This window comes from Papio anubis, chromosome 17 (genome assembly GCF_008728515.1).
Source record: "Papio anubis isolate 15944 chromosome 17, Panubis1.0, whole genome shotgun sequence".
NCBI lineage: Eukaryota > Metazoa > Chordata > Mammalia > Primates > Cercopithecidae > Papio > Papio anubis.
In genome coordinates, this window is record NC_044992.1 from 69635140 (window position 1) to 69659459 (window position 24320).

The following is a 24320-nucleotide window of genomic DNA, read 5'->3' on the forward strand; positions in this document are numbered from 1 at the left end:
GGCCGAGTGGCAATATCTGGTATGTTTGGCAATAGTGGAGCAACACAAACCAGGACCATGCAGCAGCACGCTGCGACCACCAGTGCAGCCTCTTAACTCTTCCCAATTGATCTCCGTTGCTCAGGGTACTCAGTTTCTATCCCCTCAGGTCAGACCCAGCCAAAACAGGACTAAAGCAACAGGATGTAGATGCCCGGTTTTCAGTGAGGGTCCTGTGTTGCTCCTGGAAGTCACTATTTAAAAGTGAGCTGAGTTATCCATATGTTTAGAGAGAGAAGGCCTTCTGGTTTTTAACTATAGAAATTAATTTTGGACTATAAAAGTAGTAAAAACTGATTCTCCCCTGGCCAGGGAGACATTTTCAGAAACTTGCTCTTAGATACCTCAACCACCAAACCCAGCATTTGGCATCTTTTAGTCAGAAGCAATATTGAGGGAGAGGAAGGACCACTTACCCAACACAATCCTATTGATGCTTTTGACCAGTCTTTCTCAGAAAATTATTCAAGACTAGACCAGTGAACTGTCCTAGTTTGGTGGGAGAGGAAGAGTGACATGCTGTAGTATTGCTGAGGATGTAAAAGAAACCCTTAGAAGCAGCCAGGACTGAATCATGCGCTAATGAAACTAAATGTGATCTTATGCTCATAGTATGTATATTATAGATTTTCCAGTTATGTTTAATATTCAGCATTAGATCATTTTATAGCCGGGTAGTTTTTCTTTCTTTCATACCTTTTAAAAGTGAACCGTAGAGATTATTAGAAAAAGTTGCGGGCAGCGGCGAGCTCACGCTATAATCCCAGAACTTTGGGAGGCTGGCCGGGTGGATCACCTGGTCAGGAGTTCAGGAGGCAAGCTGGCCAACCCTGGGTGAAACCAAGTGTCTACCTAAGAATACAAAAATTAGCCAGGTGTGGTGTATGCCCGTGATCCCAGCTACTTGGGAGGCTGAGAGGCAGGAGAATGTGACCCGGGGAGGTGGGTGCCAGTGAGCCAAGACTCTTGTCATTGCACTCCAGCCTGGAACTGTAACAAGGCAGAAACTCAGCCTCAAAAAGAAAAGAAAGGAAAAAGGTCCGTCAGAATTAAGGAAGGAGTGTTGCTGTTTAAAAGGCTCTGAGGGCCTAAATATATATCAATTGTTGTTATTGTTTATTTTAGCACATTTTGGTACAGGCTTTTAGACCAAGTTTCTAATTACAGTGTGGATTCTTTTATATAAAGTGTTTGATGATGGAGTGCATTATTGATAACATCTTTGCTGTGTGGGTGGCACTCAGGGCTCACAGTAGTGCTTCCACATTAATTCCCCATTTGAGGAGTTGACTGGAACACTGCCCTGGGGAGGCAACAGCATGTTGAAATTGCACCTACATTCTGAAATTCTTATAGCAGAGAGGGAAAAACTGCTTTCTTCCCAAGAGACCTCTAATATCAGAAGATAGTTGAATTTCTGAGGGATCTTATTTTCAAACTGTCCCAAAGAGAGCGTGTTAATTAGTCTGACCTTCTATTATTCCATAAAATTTAATTTAAATGTGTTCAGTTTGTTGGAATAATTGTCTTAGTCAGTTTAGGCTGCTGTAACCAAAATACCTTAGACTAGATGTTACAACAACGCAGATATTATTATTGCTTTGTAGTTCTGGAGACTGAAGTCCAAGGTCCAAGGTGCCAAGGCGATTCAGGAAGTGTCTGGTGAGGCCCGTTTCTCATAGATGGCAGCTTTAGCCATCCTCGTGTGGTGGAATGGGTGAGGCGGGCTTCTCAGGCCTCTGTCATTGAGATGCTAATTCCCTCCCGTCATGGAGAACAGTGATCACCCCAAGGCCCAATGTATACCATACAGTGGGGGTTTAAGTTTTCAACATAGGGAGAATTCTGAGGGGAGGGGACACAGACATTCAGACAATAGCATGTGGGAAGCAATGCTAGCGTCACGTGAAAAGAACAGAATGCACTAGGCACTGCACTGAGGGTAGAAATTCTCACTCTAATTGATCAAAATCCAGGTTTATGCATTGAGTTGATAGTGGACAATTATCGGTATAGCTAATACATTTAACTATTATCAATTGGCTTCAGATAAAGTTATTAGATAATAGTTAAATGTATTAGTTAGAATATAGGATAATACTATAACAGAGGCCTCCAAAAACCCCAGTAGTTTATTTTAAACTAGGTAGACATTGATCTCTCTCAGGTTGCAGACAAGAAAAGAGCAGTGCAGGGATTGGGGGCAGCTCTGCACAGCCACTTCCCCAGTAACAGGGAAAAGAGAACTTGGCACTCTTGTGCAAGTGGCCCGCCCAAGTGCACACACCACTTCCAGTCACATCCACTGCCCCAACCCACAGGCCACAGCTGCACCCAGTCTGAGAGCCAGTAGCAGAAGAATCAGTTCGTCTTACCACACAAAAGCAAACAGCATGTCCCAAATGGCAAGACATCTGTGGTGCCATCTCACTGTTTCTTCCATATTTCCCATGTTACCTGTAAATTATTACTTACTGATAGGAAGGGCACAGAACCTTGGAAAGTTCATTTATAATTAAAGTATTTGGAGGATGAGATCTCTGAAGACTTCCCTTCTTCCTTCCTCCTTTCTTTTCGCTTTCTTATTCTTTACTTGCTAACTACTAATATTAAAATGTCCCTTGTTTTTAATAGCCTTGACATTATTTCATACATGAGACAAATATAATTATTATTCACGGGATCTGGCTGACAGCCCTTATTTAACAGAGGCTTTGTTCCCAGGCAGATTGGCAGGTGAAATAAAGACACACACGAGATAGTGAAAGCTGGGTTCAAACATGTCACACACGCCTTCTGGATTCCTCTTTTGATACTTTGCCAATGCACTGGATATACCAACATTTATTATTAAGTTTAGTGAGAGACAGGGGAGTAGGTTGAGTAGGGGATAAGTTTGTTTGATTATGAGGTGAATGATCACATGGGGATGAAATGCAATTCCTTTTAACATAGCATCAGTATGCAGAGAAGTGGAAACAATTATACAGAGAATAAAATTTACAATGTGTAGTGTGTGCATCAACTTACATTCTAACAGAACTTTAAAAGCAAGAGCACAGTCTGTCCATAACTTATGTTTAGTAAGATACTAATCAGTAATAATAGTACAGCAAAAGCTTGTTGCAAACAATCAGTAAAACAGAACAGAAACTTTATACCACTTCGTCGAACCTTAAATTCTCAGAAGGGAATATGCCTTAACCCTGAAGAGACCTAGAAGAGCCATGGCAAGAAAACAAGATAAGGGCATTTACAACTATCTATCCATATGAACAACGCTCCCTCGTCCGTTTGCCAAACTCTCCACAAGGTTGTATTCCATTCCCAAGAACTATGAACATCTGCTTTTCTGGGATAGGAATCTTGTCATGAGAAACCTCCCTGACTACTTGGCGTCCGTTGATAGACTCTCTACGGTAAGGGCTTTGCATCGTAATACACTGTTAGCTCATTCTGGCGGCTTAACCTTCCCGTTGTCTTTATATACAGTCCACCATGCAATTTTCGTATTACAATAATCAGAACATTTATTTTTCGTAACAGTAGTTCCGGGAATCTCTAAAATTATCACTTAATCATTTTGAATTTGAAAAACTACATGGGCAAATGAAAGTGTTTACTTGGAGATACAATGGCTGATGGCATATTTTTGTTAAACAGGTTCAAAAGCACAGCTTTGCAGTTTGTAAAAACATTGGTCTCAACCTGCTGCCAATAACCTGTAAATTAATCCTCTGGCATATGGTGATGTTGAACCAGCTCTATCAGCTGCAGCTGGTGAGTGGACAGACCCATCGCAGTTAAACCGCATGAGCCGGGGAGTGCTCTCACACAATTCCAATGCAGAGATGCCTGTGAGTGTGGCGCACCACTGAGAGCAGCAGTTGTGATAATGTTTGTCTTCACATGCGGGGATGTCATTGAGACTAATAAGTGAAGTATTTAAACTCTTCACCCAGTGGGAAGTTCTCACTCAAGGTGTCCTTACTAAGTTTGTAAAATGTTTTGGCCTCTTTGTTTTTGTTTTTGTTTTGATTTTATTTGGAGGCAGCATCTGTATGTGTTGCCAGGCTGGTCTGGAACTCCTGGATTCAAAGGGATCCTCCCACCTCAGCCGATCTGGTAGCAGGCACCGCATGGTGTGCACCCACTGCACATGGCTTGACCTCTTGTGTCCAAAAATCTGCCAGCTTTTATAATTAGGCATCTTTTCATTTGAGCTCTCAGCCAGAGTTTCTGAGAACCACAGAACACAAAATCATTTGGTGACTATTTTCCTCAATAATTCTAAGGATGGTATACATAAATACTATTCACAAAAGCCCACAAGAGAAAAATTGCTTTATTACATATATTAGATACCTTAAGTGATTCAGAACTTAATTCTCTCACTTTAAAACCCAGTTATATAAAAGAATGGCTGATGTGACCCAGCAATTCTTGAAAGTTTTTGTTTTTGGTGTTTTTGGGGATGGAGTCTTGCTGTCGCTGAGCTGGAGTGCAGTGGTGTAATCTGACTCACTGCAAGCTCCACGCCTCAGTTCCACGCCATTCTCCTGCCTCAACCTCCTGAGTAGCTCTGGGACTGGGCACCATCACGCAGCCCAGCCCAACTTTTTGTATTTTTAGTAGGGCAGGTTTCACCGTGGTCTCAATCTCTGACCTTGTGATTAGCCTGCCTACCGACTCCCAAATTCTGCTGGGATTACAGGCATTGAGCCACCATGCTCTGGACTGAAAATTTATAACTTTGTAATCTTGATTTTTAATTTTCATGATCTTACTGATTTTACCATAAATTGCCATGTGTCATTACCTGCTGCCCTAGATGCCTACTGAGTGTATATATAAAACCAATTAGATTATTTCATTTCTTTAATGTGTGGTTACCTGATTTGTTTAGCAATCTTAGCCAGCCAACTTCATCACCTAACAGCGACTAGGAATCATGACCAAGCACAGTGGCTCATGCCTGTGTCTGAGCATTTGGGAGGCCCAGGCGGAGTGAATCACCTGAGGTCAGGGGTTTGAGGATAGCCTGGCCAACATAGTTGAAACCCTGTCTCTACTAAAAATGCAAAAATTAACTGGGCATGGTGGTACATCTGTAATCCAACTACTTGGGACTGAGGCAGGAGAAGTCACTTAAACCTATGAAAGGCCTGAAAGAAATGGGAAGTTCTGTTGAGCCTCGCTTTCAATGCACTCAGCCTGGGTGACAGAACGAACTCCATCTCAAAAATGACAGAATCATGAAGGAAAAATTTAAAAAGAATGGGACTCAAAGACAAACCATTGGCATGAATCTTTAACTATGACAAGAGTACTTGAGTCCTCAGTCCTTCCCCTTGCCGTTTTTAGACATATGTCCAACAAGTTTGGTCTGGCTTTTCTGTAAGCAACGGGGAGGGATAGAAGAAGGAAGGAGGGAAGGATGTTGAGGCACATGCTATGTATGTGTCCTGCTTTGAAGAGAGGCACAGAGAGCTCTAGACATGAGTCGGACCAAGGCAGCCCTCAGAAACTGTTTTCTTTTCTTTTTGAGATGGAGTCTTACTAGTCTTGCTCTATTTGCCTGAGGCTGGGTGCAGTGGTGCAATCATGGCTCCACCTTGTGGGTTAAGTAATTCTTCTGTCTCAGCCTCGAGTAGCTTGGATTACAGGCGGCAGCCACCACACCTAGCTAATATTTATTATTTTTAGTAGAGGCAGGGGTTTCACCCTTGTTAGTCAGGCTGGTCTCAGAACTCCCTAATCTCAGGTGTGTTCCTCCCGCCTCAACCTTCAAGGAGTACTGGGATTACAGGCGTGAGCCACTGCATGTGACCAGAGACTGTTTTCATCTATCAGGGAAGGAAGAATGCGGCTGGGCAGGGGAGTGGTGCACATGTGCAGTCCTGTTGCTTTCAGTCCCTGCCAGCAGAGACCACTGACCTCCAAAGGAGAGAGACAGCTCAAAACAGGCACTCATAAACTTGTCTGAGTTTAGAACTGTTACTATAGGAAGATTGTTTTCTGCCGGCTGATGCAGAGCATTGCTGTATTCTGACACAGAGCTGATTTTCTTACTGATGTACTAGATCTTGTTATACAGTAAGTTTTTAGTAAACCACATGGTGTAGAAAGGAACATCAAAAATGTTGAATTACAATGATGTGTTCTTATTTTAAAACAATATTCTGTTCTTAAATATTTTTCAAAAATGGAAAAATAAAAGTTTCCGAATCTTCCATAAAGGTTAAGTTTAGGGGCCTATAGTTTACTCAGATATTTTATTCCTCCATGATTACAGATTAATGAGGCATTTCCATGGTACCAATCTCCACTGCTATTTGGATTCCTACTGGCTGGTCCTTTTGCCGAAAATGTCTAAATTCATGTTGTAGAAAAGAAAAATTATGATATTCAACAACATTTCAAAACAATTCAAGTGACCAGCGCTGCTATGTCAGTGCTGAAGAATATCTTGCTTTAACCAACTTTGTAGATGACAAGTTAGGTGTGACAAAAATGCCCACAAATCTGCATTTCAGGTTCTCTCTTAGCTTTCATTCCATGATGTTATGGAGGCGACCGCGTTGTTTAACACACATTATTCTTGAATGATTTGGGACAGTTACTCCAGTGCTTTGCCATTGTCTGGGCTGTGCTTTGGACTTTACACAATATTATCCGTCATTATAGAATGAGTGGTGGTGGTGGGTGGTGGTGGTGGTTGTTGCTCTTCTGCTTCAGCTCTGTATGAATCAAGAAGAATTCTTTGATCTCTTCATTAAAATGAAAATAATTTTGCTGACCAACATCACTACCAACACTAAACGGTATTGACTCTGGTGATTTTTAATTCTGCACATCAAAAAGTGGATAAGACATTAATCTTTAAAAAGTGCTCTGGTGCCCCAGAATATGCGGCCAGCCACAGCTGGGCGTGTTGGCTCATGCCTGTGCAATAACAGCACTTTGGAAGGCTGAGGCGCAGATCATGAGGTCAGTAGCTCTGAGACCAACCTGGCCAACATAATGAAACCCCTGCCTCTACTAAAATACAAAAATTAGCTGGGCAATGTGGCACGTGCGTGGATCAGTAATCCCAGCTACTGAGCTGAGGCAGGAGAATTTCTTGAACCCAGGAGGCAGAGGTGGCAGTGAGCTGAGATTGCACCATTGCACTCCAGCCTAGGTGACAGAGCGAGATCTATCTAAAAAAAAAAAAAAAAAGAGTATGTACCAGCCAGCTGGCATGGGCCAAGAGCGCTAGGTTCTCTTTTTTCGCTTTTAACTAATGTCAGGAAAGTTGAACCATTAGTTCAACTTATACTTAATTATTATAATTATTTTAACTCTTCTCTTGTCAACAGGCATACCAACCATAAATCCAGCAGCAGATGTTACAGGCCCAGCCATCGTGTCCGGATCCATGAGACACAACAGAGCAGCAAGTAGGTGCTACTCCAGATTGACTTTGTCATGAGCTATAATTTTCCTGATAGAAGAGATGCTAATTGATGAACTATTAGATGATCTTTGATTTTTCTCTAGGCCAAGCCTTCCTCTTTGGAAAATTCCTGGTTCACAGCTTGGGAGGAGGTTGACTCTAGCCAGTGGTAGCCCCAGCATAGACAATGAAGAATTCACCTGGTCCTAGACAAGCCAAGGAGTGTCCCTTCCCACCTGGTTAACGGTAACCTATGTCTGTGCCTGCCAGGTTGGCGGCCAAGACAATCACTAATCTGCAGCAGCAGATCCAGCAGCACCAGCTAGCTGGCTCCAGGCCTCTGCTCGGGCAGCTGGTGCCACTCACCGCCATCAGCCCCCGGGCCAAGACCTGTCTCTGCACCCTCTGCAGGCAAATCGCCATGACGCTTCCCTCGCACTCCAAGAGACTCCCTCGCCTCATCTGACTCCGCAGACCAAAGAGCAGCAGTCTTCACTCCAACACCTTTGCTCCTTAACCCTCCTTGGTGAGTGTCCCATGGTCTTCAACAGCCACATCAGGTAGAGAGTACCTGGAGTCCATATGTGGTAGCCAGGGCAGCATTTCCAGTGGTTAGGGAGGGGACTGGCCAGCTGAAACTACAGCCTAAGCTGTAAATGCAGCCCCAGACAAAATCACAGAACAGGTATCTCAAGGCTTAACTCTAAAAAGGTTTTTATTATTCTTTTGGAGAAATGGGGTCTACCCACGCTACCCAGGCTGGTCTCAACTCCTGGCCTACAATCCTCCCACCTCAGTCTCTCAAAGTGCTGGGTTTGCAGATGTGAGCCACCATGCCCAGCCTCAAGAATTTTTTAATAAGGGAGCAACACTAACCATGTTCTATAGAGTAGGAGCCTTGCTGCCGCCATAATACTTCCCAGTGCATAAAACCTTTAAAGATGGTACCAGTCAGAGCCTCCAAAATCTCATTTCCATTGTCACATCTCCAGAGTTTGTTCTATTCCTGGTCTACTCTGAACTGTACTTTACCAGCCACTTCCTCCAGCCTAAAACCGCAGAGAAGACTTTATAATGGTTTGGTCAGTAAAGTATTCAGATTTACAATTCAAAAGCACTTTAAAAAGCAGTGGTTGTTGATACAACTCATTTTGTATGAAATGTGATTTGTGAGCATCAAATCTAACTCAAATATATATATGTTGGAAATCTTAACTTGTAGAAGCAATATAGGCACATGTGAAACCTGCAGGTCACTATAAGACATGGTGCCAGGCCTCGCTGTCAGGCCTGCCAGGGAGTCACAGCTCATGCCACCTGAAGACAATTCAGAGGGTATAAATGAGTAAATTGATTTTGCATGACTAATTTGCTGTAAGAATTCAGAACTTAGTGAAAGCACTTTAGGCTTGTCTGTTGGGATTTCATTAGAGTCTGTAGAGCAGGACAAAGGGTATCAGTAACTTGGAAAATACATCTGTAAAGGGCCAAAGGCCAGTTGAGTGGTAGTGAATTTGCTACCAGCAGATAATATTCATTTATCTAATTCTGTTCAATGTCTCAAAAAAGTTAGGCAGTGTATTGTAATCATATTTGAACACTTTTACTTGACATATTATAAATGTGGATATATCTTTTAATATGAGATTGATAAATACCAGACTAGATGATCTCGCCCCCACTATTGTCTCATCCATTAACACCCTTTTGTGTCTAAGTAGCAGAGACTCGACTTGAATTAGATTGCCCAGGCTCTGAGTCCCAACTCACCACCAACAGGCTCACTACTAACTCTGGGCAACTTGCCTAGCTGCTTTTTGCCTCAATTTTCTTTTTTTTTTTTTTGTTAGAGACGGGTCTTTCTGTGTTGCCCAGGCAAGTCTCAAACTCCTGGCCTCAAGTGATCCTCCCAAGTTAGGATTACAGGCCTGAGACACCATACCTAGTCATACCTTAATTTCTTCATCTGTAATGTGAAAATACTTAACTCCTAGGCTATTTTAAAGATTAAATAAGCTAATATGTAAAGTCTCTCTTTTTTTTTTTTTGAGACGGAGTCTCACTCTGTTGCCCAGGCTGGAGGCAGTGGCGCTGATCTCAGCGCACTCCAGCTAATTTTTTTGTATTTTTAGTAGGGACGGGCTTTCACCAGATAGCCAGGATGGTCTCGACCTCCTGACTCCGGTGGATCCACCTGCCTTGGCCTCCTAAAGTGCTGGGATTACAGGCTTGAGCCACCACTCCTGGCCTCTTTTTTTTTGGCTGGAGTGCAGTGGCATGATGATAGCTCATTGCAGCCTCAAACTCCTGGCCTCAAGTAATCCTCCTGGTCTCAGCTTCCCAAAGTGCTGTGATTACAGACATGAGCCATCACACCCGGCCTAATACGTAAAGTCTTTAAATAGTACCTAGCACATAGCAAACACTTTGTAAAATATCAGCTACTTATGTAAGTGCTTCTGTTTTAGAAACAAATTTCATTCCACCTATTATCCTAAAATGCGTTAGCTTCAGCTTTCTAGTATTCACCTGTCTTCTTGACCTGTATTTGGAAGATAAAGTACACTTATCATGACTTTTTTTTATTTTTTTATTTATTTATTTATTTATTTATTTATTTATTTATTTATTTTTTGAGATGGAGTCTTGCTCTGTTGCCCAGGCTGCAGTGCAGTGGCGCAATCTCGGCTCACTGCAACCTCCACCTTCTGGATTCAAGCGATTCTCCTGCCTCAGCCTTCCAAGTTGATGGGATTACAGGCATGCATCACCACGCCTGGCTAATTTTTGTATTTTTAGTAGAGACTGAGTTTCACCATGTTGGCCAGGCTGGTCTCGAACTCCTGACCTCAGGTGATCCACCCACCTCGGCCTCCCAAAGTGCTGGGACTACAGGCATGAGCCACCACGCCCGGCCACTTATCTTTACTCTTAAGGATTTTTTTTCTTAGTACAAGTTAAAGAATTCATGCAGTGAATCTTTGAAATTAGTTGAAAAATAATTTGGATAATATTTTATAATATTCACAGTGAAGTTATAAATGTATTAAAAACAAATAACTAATAAAGTATAGGAAACTTTGGTTGTAAAATTGCCTATCTTGCTGGCTCTCAGCATTTCTCTGCAGCAGCACCTATGTTGAAGAGCCTATTAGAAACTCAACAATTCATGTAAAGAAACCAGCAGCCCATGGTCAGTAGTGGGGGCTCCCAGCTACCTTCCTTCCCTCACATTCAGCCTGTCCTTGTTATTCTCAGTCTTTTGCCACCTGGAGTTCGTCATTTAGATGGGAAGAGCAGGCATATAAACAGGAAAAAATACCCTTGATACCAGTGTCATGTGATTCTCACAGGGCTCTAGAGAAGGAAAAGTTCACTTTCACTTTGAGTGGAGAAAGAAAAATCAGAGAATAGTATTAAGCTTGAACCTCAAATGATTAGATAGGATTACAGTAAATAAAGAGGAAGCCTTTCCAAATGAAGGGGAAGCCTCACATAGCACAGAAGAAAGAGGCCTGGCCTGTTTCAGGGGTCCATTTTGCAAGGGCCAGGCCAGTCTAGCTGACTTTCCCAGAGGGGAAAGTTGGGAGAGATGGGTTGGGGCCAAATTGTGGAATTCGGAGCATTCTGAAGGCCAGGTTGAAGCCCTGACATTGTTGCCACCTTACCTGACTAGATCTGTACAAGCTGAAACGAAGAGAACTCAGAGATTGCAAGTAGGCTAGCCCCGTGGCACTGATGGGCTTGCAAAGGCGTTTTGTTAAGTCTGCGAAGTGTGTATGTGCATGTGCGTAGGCGTGTGTTAATGCCAACATTCAAAAATTGGGGAAAGTGGCTTCTGGCTTCTCTTTAAAATGGCTTTAGTGGGTCTATGTTCCATGTAGCAATAAGTGGTTGGCCCCAGTAGCACCTGTTTATTTAGACAGGACAGACACTCTCTGGTTTGCCACAGTCCCCATGAGGCCCACCTCTTCATGTGCATGGCCACTTGGCTCCTATGGGCATTTGAATTTGCAGCCTCTGAAATAAAGGTAAGAACCAGAATGTTCAGCACCTGGCTTAGTAGTAGAGGCTCACTGTGCTTACGTACCATGTGGCATAGTTGTACATATGGTAAGGATCTGTGGAGTATGTGTATGTGGTAATGGGAACTGCAGCTGGAAATCCAAGGGGAGGGGGACCCCTCTGCTCGTTATTCCCTTCCAAACAAGCAGTCTGTCCTGCTCCAAACTGGTGTCCTCATCAGAAAGTCTTTACTTCAACCTTTTTATCATTGTCCTCCTTCCTCATCGTCTTTCTTTATTAACCTAGCTTAGTACAGGTCCTGGACAGATAACCAGCTACCTGCTTTTCGCTATGAGAAATGAGCTCAGAAGCTCCAGCTCACCATCCCAGCTGGGGGCAGATGGCAGCACCCTATCTGTCAAATAGTTCAGTTCCTTAAAAGTAGTTTGATTTTAATTCACAAACTCTTTTAGAGCAGACTTTTGTAAAGGAAACTCACTGAAAGTAGAACTGAATTATCCTATCAGTCTGTTTCATAGGTGGTACTTTAGAGTTCTGGAAAAGTGTTTTTGACCCGATGAGTTTCCATAAGATACCCAAAACCAGAAAAGATTTTCCTAATAGTTTGGACTTTTTCTGTTTTCCTGTGGACTCTGAGAAGCCTCAGGACCATGTTTATCCAGCACTGAAACAAGTAAAGTGAAGAGAGTTGTGGGCCTCACTTAATCAAAGGCTATTCACATTTTCACCTTAATTTAGGAGTAATATTCCGAGAAGTACATGCTGTTATGAAGATAAAAAGTATTTTTCACCAGCACTAAAAGTTACAGTTAAAATATTTTGTTGTATCCCAGCTACTTGGGAGGCTGAGGCAGGAGAATCGCTTAAACCCAGGAAGCGGAGGTTGCAGTGAGCCAAGATCATGCCGTTGCACTCTAGCCCGGGCAACAAGAGCAAGACTCCATCTCAAAAAACAAAAAATATTTTGCTGTAAGCGAAGACTGGAATAGCTTCTGTAGGAGAGCTTTAGAATGAAGTCTTTTAGAGGAGCAGGTGAATCCTAATCGGCATCTCTCTCTTTAGCTGGACTGAACCCAAACATGAATGTCAACAGCATGGACATGACCAGTGGCTTGTCGGTGAAGGACCCATCCCAGTCCCAGTCACGCCTCCCCCAGTGGACGCACCCCAACTCCATGGATAACTTGCCCAGTGCCGCTTCCCCCCTGGAGCAGAACCCTAGCAAGCATGGTACGTCTGGGCTAGGATGCCTGTGGTGGAATCACTGCTGGCTTATTAATCGATCTTCCTGTTGTATAACATGCCCATTCTATACTTTTCTAAGAATTGAGCGCTGCAAGTTGGATTTAAAATAACCCATTCCGTTATAGTGCATATAAGATCTCAGCTAGTCAGTGATCAAACTTCTTAAAAGCCAGCCATTAGATCTTAGCTACAAACCTAGAAATAATTTGAAAACCCCAGAGCAGCAAAGAATCTAAGTCATAGCCTATGTACTTTTTTTTTTTATATCTCTATTCATCAACAAAAACTTGAGTCTGCTGAAATATTTTCAATAAAATAGTGAAACACAAATAGAACATCAAATATGCAGTATGTATGGGAACTGCAGCTGTAAATACTAGGGTGCATTTCTGTTGGTTATTCCCCTCCATCCAAGCAGTCTGTCTCACTCCAAACTGGTGTCCCCATCAGGAACTCGTTACCGATGGACACACAGTAAGGTGGAAGCAAAAATGATACCCGTAGGAGGTACTTCCAAGCATTAAATTTAGCTCTGAACTTGCTGGTAGAATAAACAGCAAAGGAAATTCAATAGGTTATGTAGTTCTCTCTTGATACAAAGCATTCTAAAAAGAAAAAGGAAACTATGTCTCATGGTTAACTTACGGAAAATCATCACACACTGCTGGCACCTTTCTTAGCAGGAGGGCCTTGCTGCCTGTGGCTGGTTGGTTTGGTTCTGTATGAATTTTTAGCATCCACTGTGTTCTTCCATAGTGAGGGTTTCAGACTAAAAGGAGGGAAGAGATAAGAGCAAGTTTGATAACTAATCACGAAGACTCATAAGTTGTCCCCAGAAAGGTTTATTAAGGGCAGCTTCCCATGGTATGGATATGTATTTTATAAAGATTTCTAACTGGACAAACTAAAATTGTTCTTCAGGGGTTTCGGTCTTTCAGGGCTGAAATTGGAGCTGGCTTAAATAGTCACTGGCCAGGCATGGTGGCTCACACCTGTAGTCCCAGCTACTTGGGAGGCCAAGGTGGGAGGATCACTTGAGCCCAGGAGTTTGAGGCTGCAGTGAGCCCTAATCACATCACTACACTCCAGCCTGGGCAACAGAGTGAGACATTGTCTCAAAAAAAAAAAAAAAGTCATTGATTCTTACAGAATCCTAGACAGACCAAGTCTTACGATTCATGTAACCGAATAGAGCAAGGCATTGGACCTAGAACAGAAGGTGCATAGGGAGGCTTAGGGTATCTTCTGCTGTCTCTCAACTGGAGGGTATTCACTTGCTTCTTTGTTTCCTGTTGTCCCCATAGGTGCTATCCCTGGAGGTCTAAGCATTGGGCCTCCAGGTAAGTCCTCCATTGATGACTCCTATGGCCGGTACGATTTAATCCAGAACAGTGAGTCACCAGCCAGTCCTCCCGTAGCTGTTCCCCATAGCTGGTCACGTGCCAAATCTGACAGTGATAAAATCTCAAATGGCTCTAGCATCAACTGGCCCCCAGGTAAGACCGTGCAACACTTCCGTGCAACAGCAGCAGGTCAGAACGTGCTCCAAGCCTGCAGAGAGTGATGAGGCTGGGAGGACCCAGAATCTGAGCTAAGGATCTGGAAGCGTTAAGCCCAGAGCTTTGGCATTTTCCTTGGAAATCCATTTGTCAGATCAATTTTGGGTATGGTTAGCATCAGGCATTTTTCTGTAATCCCTTAGTTCAACATGAGAAGTGGAAGGGGTGGCAGGGAGGAAGCACACTGTATATACCATCTGGTAAAACTATTCCGACTCTGTGTGAAAACTATCTTAATATGATAGCTAGAATACCTGGTTCTAGTTTGTTCCAAAGGATTGATTGTTTTAATGAAAGAGAGTATCAAGAGTATAAAGTGTACCTCTCATTTAATTAGCAGATCATAAAAATTTCTACAAACAGGACAAAACATCTTTTAAAATGTCATGAATCAATGTGCAGATGTTCCGATCTGTGGCTTCTCATCTGGGTTTCTTAAACAGAATTCCATCCGGGAGTTCCATGGAAAGGACTACAGAATATTGACCCTGAGAATGACCCTGACGTCACTCCTGGCAGTGTCCCCACTGGGCCTACCATCAATACCACCATCCAGGATGTCAACCGCTACCTCCTCAAGAGTGGAGGTGAGGGTGCTGCTCTGCCTGCCTCTGCGCAGACGGTCTCTCTAGACCCATTTGGAGATGTCAGGGGTGACAGGTTGGGCTCTGAGGCAGGGATGATACAAGGCACAGTTGAAGCAGTCATCTGAAGCAGCATGAAGAGACGGCAGTTAGTGCTTATGGGAAAATGGACATCAATTTGAGTTTCTGCTGGAATTTTTTTTTTTTTTTTGAGATGAAGTCTCACTCTGTCGCCCAGGCTGGAGTGCAGTGGCACGATCTCAGCTCTCTGCAACCTCCACCTCCTGAGTTCAAGCGACTCTCCTGCCTCAGCCTCCCAAGTAGCTGGAATTACAGGCATGTGCCACCATACCAGGCTGATTTTTGTATTTTTAGTAGAGACAGGGTTTCACCATGTTGGCCAGGCTGGTCTCGAACTCCTGACCTCAGGTGTCACCTATGCTGCTGGATTTATTGATAAGTAATGTCTTATCATAAAAGTGCCATCTCTAACAAAGTTTTACCACCGCATGCTATTTTGTGGAAGAAAGAGCTAGATTGCCATAGGTACTACCACTAATAAGGCCACCTAGGTAGTTCCCAAAACATTAAGTTTCCCACTTGAAATATGACTCATTGGAGCCTTGTGTTTTGTGTTTGCTTCTTTTCTTTCTTTTTTTTTTTGAGACAGATTCTTGCTCGTTTGCCCAGGCTGGAGTATAGTGGCGTGATCTTGGCTCACTGCAACCTCCGCCCGCCTCCCAGGCTCAAGTGATTCTCATGCCTCAGCCTCCCGAGTAGCTGGGACTACACGTGTGCACCACCACGCCCAGCTGATTTTTTCTATTTTTAGTAGAGACGGTGTTTCACCATGTTGGCTAGGCTGATCTCGAACTCCTGACCTCAAGTGATCCACCTGACTCGGCCTCCCAAAAGTACTAGGATTACAGGCGTGAGCCAGTGTATCTGACTGCTTCTGTGGTTCTTTAAAGTGATAGGCTTCTCAATGTATCTTTGACTGGAAAGCCAACATGAGTACAGATTGCCCTGTCTGTTTAATGCTGTGTATTCCTTGGGGTTACACAGCTGCTTTTCGGATGCAGCTGCTTTTCAGAGCAGGGGTGTTATGGGTGTCCCTGCTGTCAGACACAGTCAAGTGGTGCCCAAAAGGGAGCCGTGTGGCAGAGGACAGGTGAGGCGCCAGCCAGAATCAGAGACCCAGCCCTCCCTGCTTGTCACACCTGGTGGGGCACCAGGGTTGTACCAGACAGGAAAGTTACCATATTTTGAGGGTTGTGGAGAAGTGGGATGCAGGTTGTACAGATCCAGGTCATAAGGGAAGTTGGAAAGAATCGAAGTTGCTTAATACATGGCAGAGCTCCCTGAGTGGTGCCCAGATGAAGGATCAAGTGGCCCCTTAGCCTCCAGGCAGAACCAGGGCCACTGGGAGTGGCCTCCGCCATCGCCTGAGTGTGCCATGATGTGATGAAGATGGCCTGAGAAACACATGGCAGCTGTTCTCCAGCTCCATAGCCTGTCCAGTTAAGGAAATCAACTTGCGGGGAGGGCAGAAGAGAACCTCAGCCTAAGAAATGCATCGGCCATTGAGATAAGGCAAGGCAGTGGCATCTCCAACCCTGAGCCTAAGAACCAGCCAGCCAGCCAACCTGGGTGACTTGTAGCTCCAAGTGGACATCGTTTGACTTCCCGGGTGCTTGATGTTTGGGTCTTGAGCCTGCCCTGGCACTTGTGCACAAACATCAGTATTCAGCCGCAGCCAGCTCAGGTGGCTCATGCCAGGCCTCGCCTTCAGCTCATGACCAGCACTAGGAACCTTGTTACTCCACTCTGGTACCTCTCTTGGTTGTATTTAAGGATACATTAGGGTTTGTTACTGAAAGAAAGGGGAGTACAATGAGCATCTCTTCACGTAGAAGTTGCTAACCAGAAAGCACTAGCAGGCTGAGCACAGTGGCTCACACCTGTAATCCCAGCACTTTGGGAGGCCAAGGTGGGAGAATCACTTGAGGCCAGGAATTTGAAACCAGCTGGGCAATATAATGAGACCCTATCTCTACAAAAAATTTAAAATGAAAAAATTAGCTGGGTGTAGTGGCACACATCGGTGGTTCCAGCTACTCAGGAGGCTGAGACAGGAGAATCACTTGAGCTTGGGATGTCAGGACTGCAGTGAGCTATGATTGGGCCACTGCACTCTAGCCTGGGTGACACAGCAAGACTTCGTCTCAAAAAAAAAAAAAAGAAAAGAAAAGGCCTCCCAAAGTGCTGGGATTACATGCCTGAGCCACTGCGCCTGGTCAAGCTGACACCTTTTTAAAGTAAAGACCTTCCTGAGCAAATTAACACAGGAACAGAAACAGACAGCCTGAGTTGACATAACACAAAGAAGGGAGCAGCAGACAGCGGGCCTGTTGGAGGGTAGAGGGTGGGAGGAAGGGGAGGATTGAAAAACTGCCTGTCAGGTACCATGCTCACTATCTAGGTGATGGAATGATCTCTACAACACACCCCCACAACACACAGTCCACCTGTGTGACAGACCTGCACGTGGACTCCCAGAACCCTAAATAAAAATTGGAAAAAATAAAAGTGAAGACCTGCAGATTACCCATAAATGCTAACTTTCCTCAACTCTGGTGCCCTCATTCTAAAGAGGTCACTTGCAGCAGGGCAGCTGCAAACAACTGTGCAGGTTGGACACTGCATGTGTCCAGGAGGTGCCACACGCCTGGTTATTCACTGCACAACGTCATGTGGGCCTACAGCTGAGATGCCATGGCTTTTCAGAAACCATCCGATTCTGTGTGTGGTCATCAGTTTAACAGCCAGACTGTGCTTATGTTCCCTCTGCTAGCCAGGATCCATGCCCTGGCAGAGTTATTGTCCCAGTGAGAGCTCTTTCCATCCTGCATTCACCCCAGCTGTCACCGTTACGCCGTCCTCACTCTTCTCCAGTTTCTTGCTTTCTTCACAGAATTGAAAGGGAGAGCCACATTAGAAAATACAAAATAAAACCAAGCAGCGAGGAGCTGAGCTTTCACACAAGGGATCGAGGTGCCTGAAGGATGGCCCATTTACCCCAAGTCTCCCTTTCAGGCACAGGGACAAGCTTTCCTCAAAAAACTACAGTCCTAGGGATAGAATAACTCAAGTCCATATACACAGTTAGTAGGACAGATGTCTCTTAATTATTCATGTATTTAAAAAGGGAATCATGAGCCGGGTGTGGTGGCACCTGTGGTCCCTGCCGCTCAGGAGGCTGAGGCAAGAGGATCACCCAGCCCAGGAGGTTGAGGCTGCTGTGCACTGTGATCACGCCTGTGAACAGCCACTGTGCTGCAGCGTGGGTGACATAGCAACAGCCCATCTCTGAAAAAAAAAATTTTTTTTAAGCAAAATACGAGTTCGGAAGCTGATGGGACACCCCAGTCAGAAGAAATGTTCAAATTTTTATGGCACATTTTGTAATGAATGGCTTGGAGTTTTGTTCTTCTATTTTGTAGCCATTGTTTGAACTGTGAAAGGAGTAAATTGCCCTGGATTTTTATTTTATCTTATTTGGGAGAAGAAATCAATGTGGTGCTTTAAAACTCTGACATGGCATTTTAACATTCTGGTGGGAATTCTCAAAGAAGCTCATGCTGCTTCTTGCCCTTTGATTCCTCCGCCTTCAGCAACATCCCAGGCCTCCCTGAGTGGCTACAGGGACCCAGAATAGGAGGCATGCCCTGTTTCTTCCTTCCCACATGACACTTTCATGTTCAGGCTTCTATTAAAAATGGCAGCCTAGGGAGAGGTTGATTCTTGATGGTTAAGATTCTCACAGCCCGCAGTTAGAGTCACGAACCCGGACACCGCCACCACCTTGCTCAGTGCCGTGTTTGGTTCTGCAGGGTCCTCCCCGCCATCATCTCAGAATGCCACGCTGCCTTCCTCGAGTGCCTGGCCGCTCAGTGCCTCCGGCTACAGTAGCTCTTTCAGCAGCATTGCATCCGCACCTAGCGTTGCAGGTACGCACCTAGCCTCTAGACTTGCAGGTAGCATTTTCTTTCTTTCCCCAAACAAAACTTTGACAGGCCCCAGCTTTTCCCATTGGCTCTTCACTCACTCCCTGAGCTGGGAGGCCGTGTGGCATGATAGAGGATGGGTGGGGGCCTTCCCCAGGCACAGTGGGCACCTTGGGCACATCAGCTTGCACACACATGGAAGTGGTGACATCTTCTCCATACAAGTGTGTGGGCCCATTGCCTTTTCTCTTCCTTTCCCCCATGGCCACAAGACAAGGGGTATGCAAGGTTTTGAAAACTTAGAGGCAAAACACTTCTGGGAATTTGCAGTTACTTGAGTTTGCCAGGGGCTTGACTTGGTGTTTCTTTACCTATCACACAGTCTGCTGGTGTTAGAGAGCACTCTGTGTGGCTCCCCAAACACAGCAGTGTTTGTCTCAAGACTGCGTATTCTCCATCTCTCTGCCTTTCTAGGTAAACTGTCAGACATTAAATCGACGTGGTCCTCTGGCCCTGCCTCCCACACGCAAGCCTCTCTGTCTCATGAACTGTGGAAGGTGCCGAGAAACACTACTGCACCCACGAGGCCACCTCCAGGGTTAACCAATCCCAAGCCCTCCTCCACCTGGGGTGCCAGCCCCCTCGGCTGGACCAGCTCCTACTCCTCAGGTAAGCTTCATGCTCCTCGTGTTCCAATGGGGGCCTTACCTTTTGGGGATGTGCTTATCACTTCGTCCTGTACCTCCTTTGTAAGGACCCCTGCCTCTAACTCTGGAGCCTAGGAGGGCTTAGGAAGGCACCAGGGCCACCCTAGATGTCCAGGGCATTAGCTGGGTGAGCCTGGTGTTTTTAGCATCAGCCTAGGTGTGCCAGCACACAGCAGGTTTGCTCTGGGCCAAGAGGTCCCAGGCGGTTCCAGCACCCATTGAGGGCCCACGCTGGCCACCTCCATCCTCAGGAGTGCAGCTGCCCCACACTGGGTCATTAGAGGCCCGCACAGTCCTTTAGGCTGTCTGCCCCCATGAACCCGCATCGCACAGGGATCTGGATTTCTGCTTTTTATATTTGCTTCTCCACAAGATGTCACTGAGACATAAGGCTTTTCCAGACCCAAAACGAAACAAACCCCACCAGTTTGAAAACACAACTCTCATAATATTGCAGCTTCTCTCAGGTGCTTCATGTCGAACCTCAGAGATGAGAAAAATGTACTGGGAATTGAAGAAACTGAAGGCTTAAACCAATGTGGGCAACAAAGCGAGACCCCATCTCCACAAAAAAATTTTAAAAGTGGGGTGTAGTGGCACATACCTGTGATCCCAACTGCTGGGGAGGCTGAGATGGGAGAACAACTCAAGCCCAGGAGATTGAGGCTACAGTGAGCTATGCTTGAGCCACTGCACTCCAGCCTGGGTGACAGAGTGAGACCCTGTCTCTAAAAAAATAATAGTAATAAATAACAAAATGTTTAAAATCAGCTACAGATAGTGTATTCATCCATTTTCACACTGCTGATGAAGACACACCCGAGACTGGGCAATTTACAAAAGAAAGAGGTTTATTAGACTCACAGTTCCACGTGACTGGGGAGGCCTCACATTCCTGGCAGAAGGTGAAAGGCATGTCTCACATGGTTGCAGACCAGGAGAGAGAGAGCTTGTGCAGGGAAACTCCCATTTTTAAAACCATCAGATCTCATGAGACTTATTCACTATCATGAAAACAGTATGGAAAAGACCTTCCCCCATAATTCAGTTACCTCCCACTGGGCTCCTTCCACGAAACATGGGAATTGTGGGAGTTACAATTCAAGATGAGATTTGGGTAGGGACACAGCCACACTGTATCATTCTGCCTCTGACCCCTCCCAAATCTCATGTCCTCACATTTCAAAACCAATTATGCCTTCCCAGCAGTTCCCCAAAGTCTTCATTTCAGCATTAACTCAGAAGTCCACAGTCCAAAGTCTGTCTGAGATAAGGCAAGTCCCTTCCACCTACAAGCCTGTAAAATCAAAAGCAAGTTAGTTACTTCCTAGATACAATGGGGGTACAGGCATTGGGTAAATACAGTCATTCCAAATGGGAGAAATAGGCCAAAACAAAGGGGCTACAGATCCCATGCAAGACTGAAATCCAGCAGGACAGTCAAATCTTAAAGCTCCAAAATGATCTTCTTTGACTCCATGTCTCACATCTGGGTCATGCTTAGGCAAGAGGTTGGTTGCCATGGTATTGGGCAGCTCTTCAGGGTACAGCCTCCCTCTTGGCTGCCTTCACGTGCTGGTATTGAGTGTCTGCGGCTTTTCCAGGCACACGGTGCAAGCTGTTAGTGGATCTACCATTCTGGGGTCTAGAGGACGGTGACCTTCTCACAGCTCTACTAGGTGGTGCCCCAGCAGGGACTTTGTGTGGGGGCTCCACCCCCACATTTCCCTTCCACACTGCCCTAGCAGAGGTTCTCCATGAGAGCCCTGCCCCTGCAGCAAACTATCGTCTGAACATCCAGGCATTTCCATGCATCCTCCGAAATCTAGGTGGAGGTTCCCAAACCTCAGTTCTTCACTTCTGTGCACCCAGAGTCTCAACACCATGTGGAAGCCGCCAAGGCTTGGAGATTGCACCCTCTGAAGCCATGGCCCAGGCTGTACCTTGGCCCCTTTTAGTCACAGCCAGAGCAGGTGGGACACAGGGCACCAAATTCTTTTTTTTTTTTTTTTTTTTTTGAGACGGAGTCTCGCTCTGTAGCCCAGGCTGGAGTGCAGTGGCCGGATCTCAGCTCACTGCAAGCTCCGCCTCCCGGGTTCACGCCATTCTCCGGCCTCAGCCTCCCGAGTAGCTGGGACTACAGGCGCCCGCCACCTCGCCCGGCTATTTTTTGTATTTCTTAGTAGAGACGGGGTTTCACCGTGTTAGCCAGGATGGTCTCGATCTCCTGACCTCGTGATCCGCCCATGTCGGCCTCCCAAAGTGCTGGGATTACAGGCTTGAGCCACCGCGCCCGGCCGGCACCAAATTCTTAAACTGCACACAGTGTGTGGACCCTGGGCCTGGCCTATGAAGCCATTTTTTCCTTGTAGGCCTCTGAGCCTGTGCTGGGAGGGGCTTCTATGAAGACCTCTTACATGCTCTAGAAACAGTCTCCATTTTCCCCATTGTCTTGGGGATTAACATGCAGTTCCTCGTTACTTAGGCAAATTTCTGCACCCTGCTTGAATTTTTCCTCAGAAAATGGGATTTCCTTTTTTTTTTTTTTTTGAGATAGAGTTTCACTCTTGTCACCCAGACTGGAGTACAATGGCGTGATCTCGGCACACTGCCACCTCTGCCTCCCAGGTTCAAGCAATTCTCCCGCCTCAGCCTCCTGAGTAGCTGGGATTACAGTCATGCACCACCACGCCCAGCTAATTTTTGTATTTTTAGTAGAGATGGGGTTTCACCATGTTGGCCAGGCTGGTCTCAAACTACTGACCTCAGGTAATCCACCCATCTCAGCCTCCCAAATGCTGGGATTACAGGCGTGAGCCACCGTACCCAGCCAATTTTCTGAACTTTTATGTTCCGCTTCCCTTATAAAACTGAATGCTTTTAACAGCACCCAAGTCACCTCTTGAATGCTTTGCTGCTTAGAAATTTCTTCTGCCAGATACCCTAAATCATCTCTCTCAAGTTGAAAGTTCCACAAATCTCTAGGGCACCAGTCTCTTTGCTAAAACGACAAGAGCCACCTTTGCTCCAGTTCCCAAAAAGTTCCTCATTGTCATCTGAGACCACTTCAGCCTGGACTTTATTGTCCATATCCCTATCAGCATTTTTGTCAAAGCCATTTCACAAGTCTCTAGGAAGTTCCAAACTGTCCCACATTTTCCCATCTTTTTCTGAGCCTTGAGTTCCAACCTCTGCCTGTTACCCAGTTCCAAAGTTGCTTCCACATTTTCAGGTATCTTTTCAGCAGCGCCCCACTCTACTGGTACCAGTTTACTTTATTAGTCCATTTTCATGCTGCTGGTAAAGACATACCCAAGATGAGGCAATTTACAAAAGAAAGAGGTTTATTGGACTTATAACTCCACGTGGCTGGGGAGGCCTCATAGTCATGGCAGAAGGTGAAAGGCACATCTCACATGGTGGCAGACGAGAGAGCTTGTACAGAGAAACTCCAGTTGTTTAAACCGTCAGATCTTGTGAGACTATCACGAGAACAGCACAGGAAAGACGTGCCCCCATGATTCAATTACCTCCTACCACATTCCTCCCACAAAACATGGGAATCATGGGAGTTACAATTCAAGATGAGATTTGAATGGGGACACAGCCAGACCATATCAGATAGTTTGATAGTAATAGTTTCTGCCTTTTAGCAGCAGTCTTTAGGGATTTGCTCTGTTGTATTAACCAGAAGAACCTGGGAGCACTGATTCCACACCAGGTCTGGGGACAGGCAGAGGTGGAGACCAGAGCTTTCCTGGAGATTGTCAGGCCTCTCATCACCCCTGTCTCTCCTGGCACAGATGGGAAAACACGGGTCTCCTGGGCTGGCGGGAAGATCCAAGAAGTCAGAGTCACCACAGGGAAGTGGGAAGGAGGTCTGCAGGAACTGTGAGGTTTTGGTTTACCAAAGAAAGTATGGACCTCCCAGGCTGAGAAAGGCTGTCCTAGATCATGTGGTGATGGTCCGTGATGGCCCGTGCTGTCCCATACTTCAGCATAGTAAGAGGTGGGGAGGCCGCACTATCCACTGGCACAGGGCCTTGTCAACCGGGTTCTCCCCTCTTGTTGCAGGTTCTGCCTGGAGCACCGACGCCTCAGGAAGAACCAGCAGCTGGCTCGTTCTTCGAAACCTCACTCCCCAGGTGCAGTACGGTGCCCCTGTGTCGCTGAGCATGATCCAAGGAGGGTTCCCTCTTGGCCCCCGATGCAGATGAGGCTGTCTGGTGGGGCGGGATGGTCGGGGGTTCTTGGTCAGGGTCCAGAGGTGATGCTGCATGGGAGGAGATGAGCAAGTGCCAGGCTTGGCTCCAGCAGCAGCAGCAGATGGGGTCCAGGGGTCTCTTTTAACACATGTTCTTGGTGAATTGTTTGTTTACCCACTAGAGGCTGGAAAAGTGTGCTCTGTAAATAGAATTGTTTATCTTACAACTACCCATTCAAGAGTGGTTGGGCCTGGCTGGTCGCAGTAGCTCACGCCTGTAATCCCATCACTTTGGGAGGTCGAGGCCAGGGATCACCTGAGCCCAAGATTTGGAGACCAGCCTGGGCAACATAGCAAGACCCCATGTGTGTATTTTTATAACATTTTTTTTTTTTTTTTTTTTTGAGACGGAGTCTCGCTCTGCTGCCCAGGCTGGAGTGCAGTGGCCGGATCTCAGCTCACTGCAAGCTCCGCCTCCCGGGTTCACGCCATTCTCCTGTCTCAGCCTCCC

At 45.7% G+C, this 24320-nt stretch overlaps 1 protein-coding gene across 1 annotated transcript in view; it reads left to right on the forward strand.

Annotated features, from left to right (window-relative positions):
- The window catches only part of TNRC6C (trinucleotide repeat containing adaptor 6C), a 137392-nt gene that overhangs the window by 79850 nt on the left and 33222 nt on the right, over positions 1-24320 (forward strand). Inside the window, 13 exon segments of the mRNA XM_031657814.1 lie at positions 8-72; positions 74-148; positions 3703-3819; positions 7401-7477; positions 7748-7838; positions 7841-7972; positions 7974-7993; positions 12558-12733; positions 14053-14244; positions 14751-14894; positions 18785-18901; positions 19373-19567; positions 23680-23750. Of these exon segments, the coding sequence (XP_031513674.1) occupies positions 8-72; positions 74-148; positions 3703-3819; positions 7401-7477; positions 7748-7838; positions 7841-7972; positions 7974-7993; positions 12558-12733; positions 14053-14244; positions 14751-14894; positions 18785-18901; positions 19373-19567; positions 23680-23750 (1472 nt within the window).